Source organism: Lepidochelys kempii, chromosome 22, assembly GCF_965140265.1.
Source record: "Lepidochelys kempii isolate rLepKem1 chromosome 22, rLepKem1.hap2, whole genome shotgun sequence".
NCBI classification, from domain to species: Eukaryota; Metazoa; Chordata; order Testudines; family Cheloniidae; genus Lepidochelys; species Lepidochelys kempii.
Genome location: NC_133277.1, coordinates 18,094,622 through 18,114,267, shown reverse-complemented (window position 1 = coordinate 18,114,267; position 19,646 = coordinate 18,094,622). Strand labels below are relative to the sequence as shown.

Genomic DNA, 19,646 nt, shown 5'->3' with positions numbered 1-19,646 from the left:
CACGTTGCCCAGTGACAGAGGCTTCTCTCCCCACTACCTGGACAGATAGCGTCTGGAAGGGCTCAGCGGTGCTGCGGGTAGTGGTGCAGGTGCCAGGTCTCTGGGGATGTTGGTGAAAGGACTTAAGGGTCCTGCTCCCCTGCTGGGGCCTGACTCTAGGGTAACCCCAGGGCTCAGTCACTCCCTCTTTGCCCCAGAGCTCTCCCGGGGTACAGGCCCCCCTCCGCAAGGCCAGGGGGTCTGTCCAGCCGAGCCCCTAGCCTGTCCGCAGACAGTGATGGAACAGGGGCATCCCCGCACCTTCATGATGATGTAGAAAGCGAAGTAGAGCAGCAGGTTGCAGATGCCGATGGCCAGCAGGTAGGAGGCGAAGTCGTTTGGTCGGACGATGAGTCCATAGGCAGCTCTGGGGAAGGGAGAGGTGGGTTAGGAAGGCAGCAGAGGGGGGCCCCCAGCTGCAGCATAGCAGAGACTGGGGCATCCCCATGCCCACTTCAGCAGCAATTCTCTGTGGCCACTTCTGAACCCTGCAGCCACCAGCAAGATGACCTGGGTCTCCTGGAACTTAACCTGGGGCGCCTGCTGCATCCTGGGCCTTGCCCAGCAGCAGAGCTGAAAGGGGAAAGGCGTTAGCCCGACTGCTGTCCGGGGCAGCCCTCCATGGCTGCTGCTAGCAAGCCGCAGTGCATTCCCTCTCCAGGGCGCTACACCCTGCTTCACCCCATGGTGTTCACAGCTGATGCGAGCGGTGCGTTCTCAGCCTAGCTCCCGGCACGGCTGCATAGTAGCACAGAAGAGGGCTAGCCTGGAACAACTGAGACCAGCAGTTCAGGGCCGGGGCTGGCATAGCAGCAGGGGAGGGCCCGGATTGAGGTGCGTTGGCAGTGGTGGGAGGGGAGCTCTCCTGATGCCCCCTTTCCTCATACAGAGCACTCTCCTTCTGGGCAACCTGGGGCTTGTCACACACACACACACACTTACAGTGACCAGTTGATGATGTTGCCCACGACCAGCAGCACCATTCGATCCTGCAAACACAGACGAGGAGGGTCGGGGAGGGAGTATATGCTGGGCTAGCGGTTCCGGGGGGTGGCAAGTCGACGGGACCCCGTTTTCATGGCTCAGAGCCGTTAGAGCTGCCATCTCCCAGACCCACTCTCTGCCCCAGGGCACGGTTCATCTGTGTCTGAGACATGGTGGCTCAGCCGTTCTCTGGCTGGGAGGAGGCTGGTCGCAGGGAGCAGGTGGAGAAGCCCTGATCACAGCGCGAGCTCTGTGTCCTGCCACGGAGCTCAGATCACCTCAGCTGGGCCCAGCGTCACATTCCACCACGGCCAAGGAAACAGCTTCCCTGGATCCCACTTGGAGGGCAGTGGGTCTGGGCTAACTCTGAGGATGGGGGGCTGAGAGGGGCCATGCTGGGTCAGGAGGGGGAGGGAGGCTTCAAGAAAAGGACCCTGGGGGAGTCGTCCGCAGTGGGGATTGAATCTAGGACCTCGGCTTCCAAAAGCATGGTGCCCTCCAGCTCAGATAGCCCAGGCTCAAGCAGGCCCCTGAGCCCCCTGCAAGGGGACAGCGCTTCATGGGGTGGGCAACATGGTCACTGGCTTGTCACCTTTGGGGCAGACTCTTGGTTTAGCTCCGTTTGTCTCCATCGCAGAGCCAGGCCCAGAGCTGAGTAAACTGGGAATGCACTTCAGAGGGGGCTGGGCAGGGGCCCAGGGCTGTCATGCCCAGGGGCTGCAGGGTTGCACTGGCAGATTTGGGCTTGTGGTCCATCAAAACATCCTGCCCCCCTGCTGGCGTGGTAAGGTGGCCAGATGCGTCCTGAGCACAGCCCCAGGGCCCGCAGCATGAGGCCTTGCTGAAAAATCCACCGTCTAGCACAGAGAGCTCTGGGCTGGCCCCAGGGCACCGGGCCAGGCTCGTGCTGTTGCAGCTAGTCCTCATCGCGCAGCGTTAGCCACTCACAGGCTTTTCCCGAGAGTCAGGGGCTGAAGTGAGCCACTCACTCACCACGTACATGGGCCCACTGCACTGGCGGATGCAATCTGTGTACAGCACGTACACAATTCTGCGCAGTATCCCGGAGTCTGCAGAGAGAGACAGAGCTAGAGCCTGGGGAGGGGGCAGCAGGCCCTTCCCCGGCCCCTCCTAGCCCAGCAGGGCATAGATTGCAGCCAGCTCCATCCGGAAGGGAAGAGCCTGAACCCTGTGCTCCCAGAGCAGCAGTCCTGCAGGAGGGAGGCCAATGTGAGCAGAGGCTGACCGCACAGAGCAGGGAGGTGCGGAGCTGCAGCTGGGGGCTCCCCCAGCCCATCACGCAGCCCGGGAGGGTGGGCCCTGCAGCGAGTCCCACCGCCAAGCTGGCTTGGCTTTCAGACCAAGTCCCCTCTAGTCACCAGCGCTGCGGGCTCATCAGAGCAGGGCCGGCAACGCTCGGCCCCACAGACCTCCGAGGAAGTGCAGACATCTCCTGTGAGAGTTGAGCCGGCAGCTCTGACAATGCCCAAGGTGGGCAGGAGCCAGACTTGCTCTGCCGGTGCGCAGAGAGCCCTGGACGTGGGGTATACTAAGCAGGGAGGAGGGCTGGGCAGTCACCTGGGTGCAGGCATTCTAGCACCATGGGACCACGCAGGCCACAATGCAGAGACAAGGACTTGCTGGGCTGGGCTGGCCTGGCCTGCCTGCGGTGCCCATTGGGAGTCTGGCTCTGCCCCCCATCCCTGTCCCGGGGCGGGGCCTCACCGAGTTTCCAGCGGCCCATGTAGTAGAGCTGCGTGCTCAGCAGCAGTGTGGCGATGATGTGGATGATGGAGAAGAAAATCCAGAACATCATGTTGCCTTTGCCAAAGACCTGTGGGGAGAAGACGGGGTGAGCGGGTGGGAGGCAGGGCTGGAGCTGGTCCCCAGGGGCCCGCGACGCAGGCGTCAGAGCTGCGGTTACAGAAGGAGCCATCAGCACCCGGTTGCTGAGAGAGCCACAGAGCCAGGATTCATGCCTGAGTCCGGCCTGGGGCAAGGCAGCCTGAATTTTACTGGGGCAACTGCTGCCCTCTCCAGGTGCGGGGTTTGCTGGCCAACAACGACTCACAGGCTCTCAGAGAGCTTAGTCCTTAGTCCCTCTGCAGATGGCCAGTAACACGCCCACCTGGACTGAGCCCGTCTGCACAGGGGGCACCGGCAAGCTGGCGAGCTCTGAGCCAGTGGCTCCTCCCTCTGGACGCAGCTCCGGGGCTGGCACTTACCACGCCGACGACGGAGAAGAAGATGACGATGGCCAGGCAGGCGTAGGCACTGTACGCGCTGGCATTGATGTCCGGGTGCCGTTTCTGATACAGCTTCAGCATGCAGAGCCCCGCGATCATGTACATGAAGGAAGTGTCTGCAAAGAGGGACAACAGCCTGGCTGAGTGAGGGGCCGGTGAGGAGCAGGCTGGCAGCGAGGGCAGTCCCTCAGCATTGCACAGCCGCAGGAGCCTGGGTCCCGGCTGCCGTGGGAGGGAGAGGAGGGCAGGGACAGCTCAGAAAGGAATGGAGGGAGGAACCTGCACATCTGGGACATGGCCCAGAGCACACAGCTGGAGTGCCGAGCCGTGGGGCCAGAGCGGTGCTGCACACCCCTCTGCTGGGAGCACAGCGGCTCCCTGAGCTCACTGGGGGATGTTGGGGGCTGTCTGATGCTGCAGCACAAACCCCCCCAGAGCTCCACCTGTGCCCGTTCTCTGCCAGCACCACAGCCTCATGGCAGCTGGGTAGGGACAGGAGAGAGGGAGTCTGAGGCTGGGAAGGGGGTGAGCTCAGGGGGCTGGAGCAGCCAGCGAACGGGCTGCACTGGGCGGAGAGGAGAGCCCAGGATGCTTGGCCCAATAACTTCCCCTGGCAGTCACCCACACTCCAGCTCCGTGCTGGAGCCGGGCAGAGGGTGGCAGCTGTCAAGGGTGGGTGTCATTGCAGGGCCAGGGAGCCCCGAGCAGGCCCGGCCTCAGCACTCACCGAACTGGAAGTTGGTGTAGTTGGGACAGACGTGGTAGCAGGCGCTGAGCAGCCCCTCCATCATGAGCGCCGTGCCCATGGCGTAGAACAGGCCGAAGTGCTTGGGGATGCCACACTCCTGGGGGGGGGGGGGGAGAGGGAGGATGGACACGCCTGTCTCAGACAGACAGATTTGGCCAAAAGGCACCTGGCCTGAGCGAGACCCACTCCCAGCTCAGGCAGGGGGCACCAGGTGGCAGCCTCCCCTGGACACCCCCCAGAGGAACTCCCCATGCAGCACCCAGGCCCTGCCCACCCCCACCCAAGGGCGCAGTCCTGCCCATCCCAGCTAGCATCACAGGGGATGGCGATCGCCCAGGCTTCAGGCACGGGCAGGTCCCCCACCCCGCCTCTCAGGGACGCCCTGCCCCACGGGGGCGGCGGAGCCTGGGCTCCAAGGAGCAGGGCAGGCACGAGGGGTGGCGCTCACCAGGGCCTGCATGTCGTTGCGCACCAGCGCCCGGTTGCAGCTGATCTCTCTGTGCAGGGTGATGAGCAGGAAGAGCAGGCCCAGCAGCACGTAGCCCAGGTTGCTGAGGATGTTGTTGAAAGCGCTGGCGGGAAGCAGGTCAGTCCGGGTCACCGCCACTGGACCCACGCAGCTCGGCCCTCCCAGGGCACTGCCCCCGCCCCAGGCAGCAGCATCCTCTGTCCCCTCCCCGCCCTGCAGCCCTGCTCACATCCCACGGGAAGGGGGCAGCACAGTTCACATGGGCTCCCCTCCTGGGTGCTACTGGGGGGCCCAGCTCTCCCCCCCCCGTCAGCCCATGCGGAAAGGCCAGGGAGCGTCACTAGGAGCCCCACGCCAGCTCCTACCTGAGGTTCCCCAGCGGGTGGGCACACAGGAAGTTATAGTAGCAAATGTCCTGATTCCCTGTCACGTTCACCACCTGCAGCAGGGAAGCAAAGCGAGACCCTGAAGAGGAAGGGCAGGGGACACCAGCTGGAAGGGGCCTGGCATGGCTCACAGCCAGGACTCGGGGGCCTGAGGGAGGTGTCCCCAATAGAAACGTGCACTCACTGAGGAGGGGGGGGCAGGGCAGAGGATTTAGGGGACCCAGCCACACTGGGCGAGTGCAGGACCCCGATGCCAGCACAGTCTCATGGCCCAGGTTGGGCAGACAGCGAGGGGTGACTCAGGGTTCATGTCTTCTTCTAGCTTCCACCCCTGGGACTGGTTACAGTCAGGGCAGGGATGTGCCCATTTACAGAGGGCATTTGGCAAAGCCTTCCCCTTTGAGAGGCTGCTAAGCGCAGAGGGAGACAACGTGGCACTTCACTGCAGAGGGCTGGGCAGGGCTGATCTCAGTATGCATCTCGCCCTGCTAAGCATGGGTGACTGTGCCCCGCTTGAGAGGGGAGTGAAGGGGTCGTTCTGCTGGGGGAGCACCTGCGAGAAGACTCGGCTGGTTTCTTTGCCCCAGGAGGGAACTGCCCCCCAGCCCATCTCCAATGTTAGCCACGTGACTGCTTTGAAGCCCAGAGACCGACCCTGGGAACTCCCCGAATGCAGCAGAACGTGGAGCAGGACAGCCAGCAGACCCCAGGGAGTGAGCTGGGATACTGGGGCCGGAGGGGGATGCAGGCAGGGACCGTTCTTACCGTCTGGTAGGTGATGACCAGCTGTATGACAGGGAGGGCGTAGAACACAGCGATGGTGGCAATATTCCTGCAAGAGAGCACGGTGTTGAGCCAGGCGGGCGCTGGCCGGGGACTCCAGCTCTGCCTCCTCCCCGGGGCTCTCCCCACAACTCCCAGTGGCTCACATGTTCACCCATCTCCCTGCTGGGAGGCCAGGCTCTTCCACGGACTCTGCAGCACCCACTGGGTCGGATGGCGCGTGTGAGGCCAACGCCTTGGGGGGGCAGGACGCTGATCTGTCCACTGCTCTGCAGCAGGGCAGGGCTCCAGACACCTCCTTAGCTCAAGGGCAACCAGAAGAGTCCCGCAGCACATTCCCCCGCCCTCCAGGCCCTCGTCCCCCGCAGCCCCTGGCCTCCCCTCCCTCCCCAGGCCTGCCCCCACTCACCAGAAGTAGATCTGGTATTTCTTCCGCAGGACACGCTTGTCCTTCCGGGCCAGGTCTGCCACGTACAGGTATTGCTGGAAGCAGAGGCAGGATCCTGTCACAGGCCAGGCGGGGCATGCAGCATACAGGGGCGAGGGCCCTAGCGCTTGGGGTGAGAGCGCACCCCGGGAACCAGCCCAGGCTGCTCTGCCTGCAGGTGCAGAGCTACCCCGGCCCAGAGCACTAGCTAGCCGGCAGCCGGGAGACAGTAGCATTCCCGGGGCGCATACGGGCTCAGTCACAGCACCGGAAGGAGGCTGGCGCTGAGTGATGGGCACGTACCAGACCAGCCAGCACAGGGTTAATGAGCCCATTGCCACATGGTCCTGGGGCAGTGCCTGGGTACACAGGCCTCCCCGCTGCTCCATCACTCTCCGCCCCACATTACCCTGCTCCAGCATCTCCCCACGGGGCATGGCTGAAGCCTGACACACGGCAGCCATAGTGGCTGTGCAGTGTGTTTCCATTGCCGAAGCGATGCCCGGGCTGGGCAGATGACACAGGGGGCTGCATATCACGCCCCCCCCCCCATCAGAGCAATGCCCAGGACAGGCAGGTGACACAGGGGGCTGCATATCACGCCCCCCCCCCATCAGAGCAATGCCCGGGCTGGGCAAGTGACACAGGGGGCTGCATATCACGCCCCCCCCCATCAGAGCGATGTCCGGGCTGGGCAGGTGACACAGGGGGCTGCATATCACGCCCCCCCCCCCCATCAGAGCGATGCCCGGGCTGGGCAGGTGACAGGGGCCTGCATATCAAGCTCCCCCCCCGACCATCAGAGCGATGCCCGGGCTGGGCAAGTGACACAGGGGGCTGCATATCACGCCCCCCCCATCAGAGCAATGCCCGGGCTGGGCAAGTGTGACGATGTGACTCAGCAGGGAGGGGGGGAGTGTTGACCTGGGAATGTGCCCTGGGGGTGGGAGACCTGAGAGCCTGTCACCTGAGCCAGGAGGGGGAGGGGGAGGTAACACCTCTGCCCAGGAATGTGAACAGAGGCTGCAGCAGGGAACCGGCTGGGTGGGTTTAGTTTCAGTTTGGGGCTGGGTGGAGGAACACAGGGAACCCCAGGGCTGGGGTCTAAGCTCCCTGCTCCCCCAGAAGGACGTGATTGAGGGGTCCTGGTTGTATCCACAAGCTCTGTTGTGGACTGTGTTCCTGTTGTCCAATAAACCTTCTGTTTTACTGGCTGGCTGAGAGTCTCAGTGGATCCCAGGAAGAGGGGTGCAGGGCCTGGACTCCCCCACACTCGTGACAGCAAGTGACACAGGGGCCTGCATATCACGCCCCCCCCCCCCATCAGAGCGATGCCCGGGCTGGGAAGGTGACACGGACCTTGGTCCGGATGACATTCTTGTCGGAATCTATGTCCGCCAGCGTGTCGTAGTCGTCCTCCTCCACGGAGCTGAGGGAGTCCAGGCGGGGCCGGCTGGCCACGTTCTCCAGGGTGCGCTCTGCAAGGGCACAGGGGAGCATCAGCATCAGTCCGGGCTGAGGCCCACACACCCTGGGCAAGGCCTAGCCCACTCCTTCCCCACACCCCTGGCGAAGAGATCAAACCAATCATTCGTATCACAGAGTCAATCGGAGCCATTCAATCACACCCTGAGATCATCCCCCTGTTCACTGTCCGTAGCTCAGTGCAAAGGGATCGACAGGGCAGAGTGGGGGCAGCACAGACCCCACAACAGAGACCCCCGCCCCCACCGCTGCAGGAGGCTCCATGGCATCCAGCAGACATTCCCAGCTCTTCAGCACCCAGGTTCAACCCGCCAGGCCCTGGGACAGAGATCCCCATGGACTGAGCTACCTACGGCCTGCCGGGGTAATTACACCCCCGGGGTCGTTCCATTCTGATTAGGCTGATCTGGATGTTGATGATACAAAGACTTGTGCAATTTGTGATGCCCCCGGTGCTCTTTCTGAGGGGACAGACTGTGTCTTTCGGGGCTCACGAGAGAGACACAGCCCCAAATGCACCATTAGAAAGGGACTGGGAGGAGTAAGGCAGCTCCCTCCAGAACAGAGTCAGGGCAGGCAGCTCCACAAGGCTCACACACCGAGTCACCCTGTCACACAGGGCTCGCACTCCAGGGAGGGGCTCACTGGGGCATCAGTGCCCAGAGGACCTGGAGCAGGACTCGTGCTGGGGGGTGGGCGTCACCCGCAGCAAGCAGGAGGTGGCTCTGACTAGACTGAGTTAGCCAGGGGCAGTGAACTCGTCCAACTCAGCCTGCTGAGAACTCAGCCGCCCATCTCCTCCAGGGCTGCTAACTAGCCTTCTCTCCCAGCCATGGCAAGGCCACCGAGCTGGTTTTGGGGTGGCATGCAGGGCCGACACCCGCTGCTGAGCAACCTTAGTCACAGGGCGTGGGTCAGGCCTGGCTAGGAAGCTCTGCCGAATCCTGCTGTAACATTAAGTAACTCATGGAGACATCACGCGCTGGCAGAGCATGGCCCCTTTGGCACAGAGCCCTGCTGGCACTTGTCGGATGCTGCCCAGTGCCACGTAGGGCCAGGGTGTCGGGGGCAGAGACTAGAGTAAGACAAGCCTGCCCCTTGCCTAATGCACCTCTCAGCACACAGTCGTCACCCTGGCCAATGCTGCGTGTGGGTCTGGGGAGGGCAGGCAGTCGTGCACAGCTCGCCGGCACAGACACTGTGCTCCTGGGGCTGTTCGGTTGTTGCTCTGTTTTGGTCTGGCCTGTGAGTCACCTGACAGCCACATAAGGCTGCTGCATGTCTGCCACTCCCTGGCTCGCTCTGCTAGCAGCTGAGTGCCCTGCTGCTGGCCAAAGGCTGCCAGCCTCGGGGGCCTGATGAGAGAGGCCAAGGGCAGATGGGGCCATTGTGCCCCTCCCGTCTGCCCCCTGGCGTGACACAGGCCAGGGAAGCTCACCCCCTGTGGAGCCGACAGAGGGCAGGGACACCAAGCCCTGCATGAGGTCAGGGAGCTGTGGCCGCTCTGGGAAGGCAGCTCCTTCTTTCGGTGTGTAGCCTGGGGCTCCAGGCCTGGCCATCACGGCCTTGGCAGGCGGGGGCAAGGTGCTGCCCACACAGCATGAACTGGGCCGTTCTGCAGGCGATCCTGCCTCTGCCCCACTGCAACAAGGCCCACGGCCGCTCCCTCTAAATCCACAAAGAACCCCAGCGCCCCCAGTCCCTCAGAAAGTGCAGCCCCCAGCCATGGCAAGTCTGGGCAGGGGTCATCCAGGTCTTCACGTTACCATCTCAGACCCAGGCAGATGGGTTTCTTTGCGGGGTTGGGGGAGGTCAGCCAGTGAACAGTCCAGAGATCATCCCTCCCTTTCCAGGACCCTGAACGGGGCCCACAGAGCCAGGGCTAGGGCGGCGTTCTCGGGTCACACGGGTATAGAGATCGGCAACCACTCCCCGCACTCTGAGTCAGCTGAAACGGGACTGATTTGCCTCCGTCTGGTCCGGGCACCTCACCTCCTCCCCTCCTGTACCACAACTGGCGGAGATCTTCTACCGTTTGCTGAGCTTGTGCATCCCACCCCGCCCCCACGAGGGACCAGGAGAGGAGGATGACAGAGCTTCCCCATGACCTTTCCACCCCCCGCCTCTGAAAATACAGCAGGACAAGCCAGGGCTCCCAACTGATGTCCTGTGCTGGTCCTGGGTTTGCCCCTCCCATGCCCTGCTCTGCAAACCTCACAGTCCAGCTGGGAGCCCGGGCCTGTTGGGAAAGGGTAGGGGGAGACACTGCACTAGGGAGAACCAGCCAGCATGTCTCTTACACACAGCATCGCCAGTGCCCCTCAGTCCTGACCTGCAGCCCCCCTGTCACCCCAGCCCTGGGCCCCCCGCTACCCCACACACAGCATCGCCAGTGCCCCTCAGTCCTGACCTGCAGCCCCCCTGTTACCCCAGCCCTGGGCCCCCCGCTACCCCACACACAGCATCGCCAGTGCCCCTCAGTCCTGACCCCTGCCACTCCATTCTCGCTCTCCTGCTCAGAGGCTGACAAGCAGGCAGAGTTGTGGGGCCCAGGCAGATGGCTGCTCCCAGCGTGACCACGCATTGGAAGATGGGAGCGTTATGGGACCGCTCGGGGCTGGAGGGACTGTTCAGTGGCTGTCCCTGGATCAAGGGACGAGAGAAGGGAGTGAAGCTGCGAGTCGAATGCAGGGTCTGTCCCCAGGTAATGTGAAGCCGAGGGCACCCCAATACATTGGATTGATTCAAGTTCTCCTAGTGCCTTTTCTGCTTAACATCCACATCTACCCATAGTAATGCACAGGTGCCTCATCTGACTGGAGGGGACACGTCGCTTGAAGTGGTCCAGCCCTTGAAAGGAAAGCGAGAATTACTGGGAGGGCTGATGGGGACAGAGCCTCCTTCTGAGCGCCGAGCGGGGTCCCAAGGAGCCAGCCAGGCAGTTTCAGTCCTTGTCTGCTGCCCAGGCCAGACAGCAACAACCCGGTTAAAGGCCTGCCCAGTACATTGGTCTTTCAAAGTGGAGCAGAGTTGGCGAGGGTGGGGGGGAGGTCTGAATGAGGACGAGAGCCTGGGGCAGCCACAGCTCCTGGGGCAAAGTCCTCTCCCCAGAGAGCCTTTCACACTCAGGCCCCCAGGTACGGGGGCAGATGCACACCCCCAGGCTTGATGAGTCCAGACAGCAGGCCTCAGACAGGGTCTCGGTGCATGGAGCATTTGCAGCAGGGATGGCTCCCAGGCTCTGGGATTGCTCTGATGCGGACTCTGCAGTGCAAAACCCAGCTCCGGATTGCAGGGTCCATCTCGCTGGCCAGTCGTTGCTAGTTTCTTGCGGCTTACCTGTGTACCCAGAGGAGATGTCCGTGGAGCCCATGCTCTCGGTGATGCCCTCAGTGCTTAGGGTGGAACTGTTCTCTGGAAGGAGAGTTAGAACAAGGAGGCGAGTTGAAGTGGTCAGACACCCAGCCAGGAACGGGTTCCTGGAGAGCAGAGGGCAAGGTGCCAGGAGCTCACACAGCAGCTCTGTGTGTGCGTGGTTGTGGGGCGGGGAGACCCTGGCTTGTCACCGTCTGGGGGAGAGGAGAGGAACGAGACTCTGGTCACAGGGTCAGGAATTGGGTCCAACCATTGCCAAGGGACTGGCGACCTGGCCCCCCAGAGCCCACTCCCATCTCCGACTGGTCCCAGAGCCCCATGTGAGCAGGAGAGTGCAGTGCTCCTCGCTGGTGCTTACCCAAAGAGCCATAGCTGTAGCCGTGGTAGGGAGGGTGACCCAGGAGGGAGTCCGGGGTGATGCGCGGATGCCCTGCAAGACACCACAGCACCCTGCGTCAGGCAGGCAGCAGTCTTCACACATCACCCCCGGCAGCCCAGGGGGCTGAGGAGAGCAGGGGGCACGTGTGCTCGGGGGCCAGGGCAGGGTCTCAGTGGGGCGAGGGTGGCAGGCTCAGGCTGTGCCCGGACAGCTGCAGGGCAGCGGAGCACTTGGGGCCGCAAACGGTTTCTGGTCAGGAGAGACCAAGGACGGGGGTAGCTGGGGGAGGAAGGGGACGCGTCAGGATTGTGGGGCATCAATGGAGCTGGGTGAGAGGCGTTTGCACAGCACCCTGCGTCCCTCTTTTTAGTGGCTGGCGCTTCCTACGGAGCAAGATCCCAGTGCAGCACCCTGCCCCGCCCACTTCCAGCTGGAGGGTGGCTCAGGACCAGGGCGTCAGGGGCACCAAAGGGATCTGTTCACGGACTGTGAAATAACGGAGGCTGACGCTTACCCAGTAAAGACGCTGGGAATGGAAGATCCCCAGGAGCGATGTGCAGGCAGAGAGAGAGAGAGAGACAGAGGGACAGACAGTCACTGACAGCAGCAGTCACTCAACCAGAGTCGCTCCGATCACAGATGACGCGGAGCTTAGATTTGGCACTCTGAGGACCCATTCGCCTGTCTCCCCACAACGCAGGGAGATCTGTGCACAGAGAAAGGGCACGGGGGCTGAACCAGGCCGTTGAGCAAAGCCCGAGCCCAGGTCTGGAGCCAGCTCTCCCGGCCCCTCCTTTCCCCGCAGGGGAGTCCAGGCTGTGTGGAAGGGCAGCGACCAGGGAACCAGGGGTTCAGTTGGTGAGCGGCAGAGCTGGCCAGGGGCAATGGAGAGCGGGTTTCCATTCAAGGGAAATGTTCTATTTCCACCATCCATTGTTTGCCAAACACCAAACCCCAGAACGTTTGTTCTGTGAAGAGAACCCAGCAGCAGTGTGTCCATGAAAACGTTATTTCACAGGGAGACAAATAAAGAACAAATCCCCAGCCAGCTCTGGTACATACTCCGCCCCCCAAGGGAACTGTGCCCACACAGTCAGCTCTCCTCCTCCAGCACATTATCTTCGCTGCCCCCCGGGCTCTACATGAGGGGGCCAGCTCCCAGAGTCTCGCCCCATGTCAGTGCCCCCTACGGGCCCTGGGGGTTCCATACCAGTGTCCGTGGTGGGCGTGTCCATGGCAGCCAGGAGCCCTTTTCTCTTCTTCTGTTGTCTGCAAAAACGCAACGGAAAACCTGAAACAGAAGGGCCGGGAGGCGCTCCCTCCTGCCGCAGACCCAGGTCCCGTCGGGCAGCCGAGGGCTGCAGAGCTCAGGCACCTCCCAATCTGTGTTAACCCTAGTCAGGGTTTGCCCAGGGAAATCCAGCCCCGGCGTGGTCCCTGGCTGGAGCGCACCACCATCTGCCACCGTGTCTCCTGGGAGCTGCTCACACAGAGTGCAGGAGCCAAATGAAGGGCTCACCCAGCCCTGCCCGAGAACCGCAGCAGACACAGCTATGTCAGAGGCACATGCAGGCTGGGGGGCGAGGAAGGCTGCGTGCGTCTCCAGTAATGGTGACCTTCCCCGTGGCCCTTTGGAGACACGGCCGCGCCATGTTCCAATGTTCCCAGTGTCGGGTGAGGGTGGGGTGGGCGTCTCTGGGACGGACACTGGAGTTGGTGGGGATGCCCAGCCCTTGCTGTACAGGGAAACAGGCCTCCTACCCTGGGGTGGAGGGGAGGGGGATGTCTCATCCCTGGCTGCTTTTTCTGCCGTCAAGGCCCTGGCTCTCAATTCCCAGCCTGATGGACAATAGCTACCCTGCACCGGCAGCTATAAGTCACCGAGCCAGGCCCCGAGGCTGCACAGGCTGGGAAGGGGAGGTGAAACCTGCTCTAGTTTTGCGGAGCCAACCCTGGCTGTGGTGGGTGAGTGAGAGGGAAGCCGGGGAGGAGGTGGGTGAGCTGAGCCAAGCCGGCAGTCCGGTCCCGGAGCACCGTGGGGTGGGCAGAGCGGGAAGCGAGGCCCAGGAACTCACCTCCAAGTCTCCCAGCAGGCGATGAGCACCGTCAGCAGGTAGAAGGAGAGGAAGATCCCCAGGCAGAAGAGCATGGCGCTGACGTAGACCTCCGCTGTGGGGAGAGGGAGCGGGAAGGGGGATTATGGGACAGCAGCTGCCCACGGTGCCCCACCCAGACAGCAGCTCGCTGGACAGCACAGCCTTGCGGGCATGGGGAATCAGCTGGGCACACAGCCTCCCCGGGCCCCACAACTCCCCCACCATGCCTACCATGACACAGCCCACACCATGTGCCCCTCCACGTGGGGGCACAGACCCTGGCTGTACCGGGGGAGGTGGCCTCTGCTCATTTTAGCTGCTGTGTTGGAGCCAGGCTGCTCCAGGATCATGCCCAGCATGTAACACACAGACAGCGAGGGAGACCCAGGAGTAGGTGTGTCTGTCCGTGCCTGGGCCCAGCAAAGGCCCACTTCAAACACAGAGCCCAGGTGCTGTCCCAGGCACCTGTGCTCGGGGCCTGCACCACCAGCAGGGTGGAGCCGTTTGTCAGAGCCATTCCCATGTGCCCAAGCCATGCCGGGCGCTGTCCTGGGGGCGCTGGGGCAGCCCTGCAGGGACGGTGCCCCATGAACACGGGCATTGTGACCGGCGTTCAGCAGGAAACGCCCCCAGCTGCAGACCTAGCTTCCGCAGAGTAACCTGCCAGCCCTGCCCGTGGAAGCAGCTCACAGGTAATAGCAGGTGACACCATCACATCCAGCGCCTTCTGCCGACTGCCTTGATCTACCGGTTCATCTGGAAGGAACAGAAGGCTGGCGATTAGCCCAGCCTAGGTCTGCTGCCTCCTGTCTCCAGGAAAACTTCTCAAAGCAGATGGAGCAGGCCCTGTAAAAAGCCCACACCCTGGGTCTAGTCCCAGTGTCGCCCGGCCCAGAGGGGGGTATGCCCAGCAGGGGCTGTTGGACCCTTTCCACCCACAGCGCCTTGTTACTGAGAAGTGGCAGCGACAGAGGCAGGGAAAGGGGTCACCACACCCAGGTCAGGCTGGGAACCAGCTTCCACCTGGGCATTACGGTCCCCAGGGCCGCTTGCACGGTCTAGATCCCATCGCCAGTGCCTTGGGGCGGAGGGGACTGATAAAGCCCATGCCTAGATGTCAGAGGGGAGAAGGCTGTAGGGGCGGGTGGAGGAGAGGGACAGGTGAGTGGCTAAGCCCTGTGCCTTCCCAGACCCCTCCACGCCCCCATACCTTTGGTGAGGGGGTAGTAAGGCAGGGACCCTCCACAGGCCTCATCTTCCGTTTTCACCACCACCACGACGTAGAAGCTGTTGCTGGGGAAATCCTTCTTCTGGCATGGCCGCCGGGAACGAGAGAGGAGAGTCAGTGGGAGTGGTGAGTGGGCAGCTCTCCCTACCCGGCCCCGGTGGAGCGGAGAGGCCTGGATGCCCAGGATCCCCCAATGAGAGTCTGGTGAGACGGGCACGTCGCGAGCGACCCAGAGAGACGCCAGAGCTGGTTGCGGAGGAAGCTGCTGGTCTGCGCGGCTGACGCACATGGTGCTATTAGCGTGGAGGCAGCACTGGAGACACGGGGAGGAGCCCAGAGGCCACAGCTTGCCTGCAGGGAGCTGTCCGGCTAGCGCCGTCTGGCACGCGAGGAACGAGGCTGCCAGGCCGAGTGCCCCCTGGCTCAGCACGCGCCGGCAGGAGCATCTCCAGCCGGCGCGAACTGTCGCGAGGGCCACAGCAGAGAGCACAGCGAGGCCCAGCACCTGCAGCTCTTTGGTGGGGCTGAGCTTGCAGGGCTCCCTACCTGCACCGTGATGGCTGCCTTCTTGGTCATGGTCTGGTACATCCCGATGAAAGCCACGTTGTTGTCCAGGTCGTAGACGGGGCACTACAGGGAGGAGAGGGGGAAGCAAAGACTCAGCCACATGGAGTCTGGACCTGCCCAGAGGTCACCCTGGGGGACGCTGGGCGAGGGGAGCACAGGAAAGAGGAACCCAGCCCCAGGCCCCACGTACCAGGATGTCCTGGATGGAGACGACGGAGCAGGGGAAGGCCATGCGCGAGGTCACCTTCACAATCACCGAGTCCACACCCTCCGGGAACACATACTTAAAATACTACCGGGGGGGAGGAGGGGAGGGAAGAGGGCACGTTATCACCATGGTGACACTGCCCCCCCCCCCATAGCAGCCCCCCAAGCAGAGAGAGGCATTACCTGCGGCTGGGCTGCTGTGGCATTAAAGCTGAACTGCTCGCTCGTCCTGTGCAGAGAGAGCGTTAGAACAGCACCGTGGTTCATAAAGTGTGAGCAAACGGGCCCCCCATTGCCCCAGCCCACTGGGGCAAAGAAAACCCCACCCGGCTGGAGCCAGCCACTGGCTGGAGCCGCAAATCCCCAGCTCGTAGAGCCATGAGCAGCCGCTCGATGAGTCTCCAACCCTCCCTGAATGCTTGACAGGGAGCCCGGCAAGGCGATGCCTGCCCCAGCCCGGGACCTGGCTGGCCTGCATGGATCTCCGGGAACGCGAGCTCCCCAGCCATCCCGCACAGCAGGCTCATGGGCGGGAGCTGGGGGGCGGGGGGAAGGAGGCACAAGGTGTAGGGCAGCGTGTGTATCTGGGGGGGGTTCCTATCTCCATCCCTCACCTCAGCACGAAGTTCTCTACGCGGGTGACCCGCAGCTGGTAGGAGGCGTTCCTCACAGACAGCGTGGACACATCCACATAGAAGAACTGTGTCTCCGACTCGCTCTTGGTCTGGGGCTGGCACAGCGTGCGGCTCACATTCTGGTACAGGTACTTCCTCTGGAACCTGGCAAAGGCAGAGACCCCCGGGCCGGATGAGAGGGGGGCCTGGCAGCAAAGGCTGCGCTGCACCCCCCCTCTGGCCTGGCAGCGGCAGCATGCGGCGCTGAACCGGTCCCCACCAGCATGGAGAGCACCCACAGCCTTTCCGGGGCCGCCCAGCGCCTACGGCATGGGGCGCTGCTCAGGTGTGTCAGGCTTGGCTCCAGGACCCTCCGCCTGGGGCCCTCCTGGGGGTCGTTCCCTCGGCTGGCTGGGTCGCTGTCCCCACCTGAGCTAGGCAGGCTCTCCTAGCGGCACGGAGGGTGCCATGGGGGGTCAGCTATGCAGTATCTCCCTTCCCAAAGAGCCCCCCGGGGCCCAGGCCGAGCTAAGGGTGCTGCTCTGGGTTCCAGGGCGAGGGGCAGCTCTCCCCTCTCGTCGGCGCTCGGTAGCTGGACCAGGTACTATGGAGAAGGCTCAGAGGCTGAACTTGCAGCTTTCCCAGAGCCGCTCTGCACCCAGCCAGTTGAGGGAGCAGGACGTTCTGGGGCAGATGAGTCCACACATTCGGGTTTTAAGGCCATTTTCATGCCACGGTCAGAGAGCTGGCCTAGTTCCCATGCCTTTGGAGGCAGGGGGACCCCAGAACTAGGCGGGGCATGGGTCTTTAGCCCCACCTCGGAGGTCGTCTCTGACAAGGATGGAACTTACAGGCCCCTGAGGATCAGCGGCACCTGAAACGACACCACCGCCTCCTTCTGCCTCACCACGAAGAGAAGCGGCATCTCCTTCTGCTCAGACAGCACGTTCACCGTCACCCGGACGCCCTCTGTCTGGGGAGGAGAGGAGAAGGGACATGCTGGCCTTGGCCAAAGAGACCAAAGCCCTCCCCTAGGTCCCTGGGCTCACCTGGAGGACTGTGGATTGAGCCCCAGACTGTTAAATTTCTTTCAGCTCCACCTCAGTGGAAGTGGTGGCCACTGGTGCAAAGGGCACAACAGCTCTGAGCACAGAGCCCTCTCGCAAGGACAGCGCGGGCTCACACTCGGCCCTTTGTTCCCTGTGACTCTCGAGACGTGGGAGCTGCGTGACCAGCCTGGGGCAGAGAACTATCCCGCCTTAGCCCTGCTCACACATCGAACAGTTTACAGGCAGACACTGCATGCAATGGGGAATGGAACTCGTGACCGCCGGACCCTGCTGACTGAAGGGGAAGTTCAGCTTGGCCCACGCCCGCGAAGAGCTCCTGCACGTACTCTCCCCAGCAGAGAGAAATGGTCAAGACGCTGCAAGTCAGCCAGTCCAACTGCACGTGCTGGGATGGGATTGGGGAGTAGGGCTTGAATGCTGGTGTCCAGAGACCTCACAGGCCAGGCGGGGGTTTGGGAAGGGTGTGCTTGGCAGATGTTGACTGTGGGGAGAGGCTGTTACAGACGCAGGAGCACAGAGCTAGGACTCAGCTCTGGGGGCAGTTAGGACAGAGGCTTGGGCAGTGAGGGAGGGAAGCTTCAAAGTGCAGGGCGGGGATGAGCAGCTCAGAGAACAGGACATGCCAAAGCAGAGATGTGGGGGGTGGGGGAGGAGGATTGGCGGGGGAGCAGCTCACTCCATGCACCCTGGGAAGGGATTACTCTCCCACAGGATGTCTCTCCTGCAGATCCAGCCTGGTACTAGAGACAGCCCTGAACTGAACCCCCAGATCCAGCCATGCCAAACTCTGAGACATCTGGGTGCAAACCTTCCCAGTCAGGGCAAAATGCCCACTCTTCAGCTGGGGAAGCCGAGTATGTATTTCCTGGGCTATGTGGCCCTGGAATGGGAAAACAGCCTTTGCATCCCTTCCCTTTGCATCAGAAACAGGGACTTATCAGCTGCGAACCGGCAGTGCCCTTCCAACTCCCACAGCCACAGGCGTGCCAGGCCAGAGCAGCCTTCCCAGTCACAGCCTGACTCAACGCTCAGGGATGGAGTTAAAAGTGAATCTTCAGTCTGGAACCTGGCTTAACAACAGACCCAAAAGCGGCAGTCGCCTCCCACCCTTCTAAACAAACAGCTCAGCCGAGTTTGTGGAAAGAAAAAGTAAAGAGAGTCAGCCGAAGCAACTTCCTTTTAAAGCTGATTTGTGGCTTGCACAGTAGAACACAGAGATGCCCACAAGACACACACACACCCTACTAGGGCAAAATGAATACACATGCCAGACACATCACAGCCACAAGATAGATGCAAGGCCAACAGCAAGCACTGGTCAAAGCCACTGTGATCTCAGCTGGAAGCGATGGGGACACTACCGAGTTGTTTAAACTCATCATGTCAGCTAGGGAGGGAAGAAGGAAGTGAAACTGGGCCAGGAAGTAAGCAGCCTTGCTTCGCTGTCCCAAGCCCCGTGGGAACAGAGAACTAACAGCACAACCGGGGGAGAAGTTTGGGATTTTCCACCTGCTGTCGAGGGCTCAGGGGGCCAGATTCTCCACTGCCCTGCTCCCTGTGCACGCCGCAGGCAGGGCTAAACAGAACCTGATCCATACAGAGCATCCTGCACGTGCTTGGCGCTGGGGCAGGGCAGTGGAGAGTCAGGCCGAAGGACTGTTCAGAGGCACTTCATAGCACCCTCCAGCAGAGCACGAGGCCGGCCCCCCGTTGTGTGCTAGGCAAGGATTATCCCCTCAGCACCCCATCAGTTGTTCTGGGCGTGGCCCAAAGGTGGGTGGAGCAGTTCACATGCCGATGGCTCTGGCAGAGGGACTGTGTCCCCTGGGCTGGCGCTGGGCCTGACTCGGGGGACACTCACTCACCCTGTTCCTCATCACGGTGTGGTTGAAGGTGTAGATGTTCAGTAGCTCGCTGTTCACAAAGTCCGTGTAGCTTTTGTCAAACTCGGCCTCCTTCTGGGAGATGTTCTTGGCAGCCAGGGCCTCGAGGAAAGCACCAGCTCCCGGCGGAGCCAGCAGCAGCAGGACGAGGGCCAGGGCCAACATGACTTGATCCCACAGGCAGGCAGTGCGTCTCCTGGGGCTGGGCTAAGACAGCGGCAGGAGCTTCCAGCATCACCGGGGTCAGCACACTTTAGACCCTACGTTGGGCAATCCCAGGTAACATTGCCCCCCTCCTCTTCCACGCCACACCTGGCCAAAGGGTGCGGGTGGGAGCAGCTGTGAATCAACAGCTCTGCCACGGAGGCTGCAGGCTGGTCACATCCAGGAGAAGAGTCTACAGGGCCTCCCAGAGCAAGGGTACCTCCGGGCCGCTCTGCCCCATAGCACCGCCAGCCCCACTGCAGTGGTGGGAGCTGCCCTACACACTCCCAGCTCCCTGAATGGGAGCCAGTGAGCAGCAAGATAGCAGCGTCCTTCCTGCCCTCTCCCCCAGCCCACTGCAGACAGGCCTCCGCCTTGCCACTGCACCTCACAGGTGAGGGGCTGCAGGCAGCTGGAGACTTTGTGAGCCTCCTGGATGCAACAAGCCCAGGCTGT

The 19,646-nt window shown here is 62.4% G+C and overlaps 1 protein-coding gene across 5 annotated transcripts in view; it reads right to left on the bottom strand.

Moving 5' to 3' along the window:
- SIDT2 (SID1 transmembrane family member 2) overlaps nucleotides 1-19,646 on the bottom strand; it is a 23,459-nt gene extending 3,813 nt beyond the window's left edge. For 2 of the 5 annotated variants that reach the window (XM_073320527.1, XM_073320528.1), the window contains exons 1-25: nucleotides 18,969-19,646; nucleotides 16,885-17,006; nucleotides 16,034-16,198; nucleotides 15,603-15,648; nucleotides 15,403-15,504; nucleotides 15,192-15,275; nucleotides 14,628-14,727; nucleotides 14,108-14,173; nucleotides 13,397-13,490; nucleotides 12,532-12,590; nucleotides 11,836-11,847; nucleotides 11,301-11,372; nucleotides 10,907-10,981; nucleotides 10,355-10,417; nucleotides 7,442-7,560; nucleotides 6,065-6,138; nucleotides 5,638-5,704; nucleotides 4,852-4,925; nucleotides 4,466-4,589; nucleotides 3,997-4,114; nucleotides 3,249-3,385; nucleotides 2,749-2,857; nucleotides 2,017-2,093; nucleotides 982-1,028; nucleotides 301-406 (exon numbers count right to left, since the gene is read on the bottom strand). In XM_073320527.1, coding sequence (XP_073176628.1) covers nucleotides 301-406; nucleotides 982-1,028; nucleotides 2,017-2,093; nucleotides 2,749-2,857; nucleotides 3,249-3,385; nucleotides 3,997-4,114; nucleotides 4,466-4,589; nucleotides 4,852-4,925; nucleotides 5,638-5,704; nucleotides 6,065-6,138; nucleotides 7,442-7,560; nucleotides 10,355-10,417; nucleotides 10,907-10,981; nucleotides 11,301-11,372; nucleotides 11,836-11,847; nucleotides 12,532-12,590; nucleotides 13,397-13,490; nucleotides 14,108-14,173; nucleotides 14,628-14,727; nucleotides 15,192-15,275; nucleotides 15,403-15,504; nucleotides 15,603-15,648; nucleotides 16,034-16,198; nucleotides 16,885-17,006; nucleotides 18,969-19,151 — 2,295 coding nt within the window. In that variant the 5' untranslated portion in view covers nucleotides 19,152-19,646. The remainder of the gene's footprint in view (nucleotides 1-300; nucleotides 407-981; nucleotides 1,029-2,016; nucleotides 2,094-2,748; nucleotides 2,858-3,248; nucleotides 3,386-3,996; nucleotides 4,115-4,465; nucleotides 4,590-4,851; nucleotides 4,926-5,637; nucleotides 5,705-6,064; nucleotides 6,139-7,441; nucleotides 7,561-10,354; nucleotides 10,418-10,906; nucleotides 10,982-11,300; nucleotides 11,373-11,835; nucleotides 11,848-12,531; nucleotides 12,591-13,396; nucleotides 13,491-14,107; nucleotides 14,174-14,627; nucleotides 14,728-15,191; nucleotides 15,276-15,402; nucleotides 15,505-15,602; nucleotides 15,649-16,033; nucleotides 16,199-16,884; nucleotides 17,007-18,968) is intronic. The other 3 variants (XM_073320530.1, XR_012155889.1, XM_073320529.1) reach the window with 3 other exon arrangements.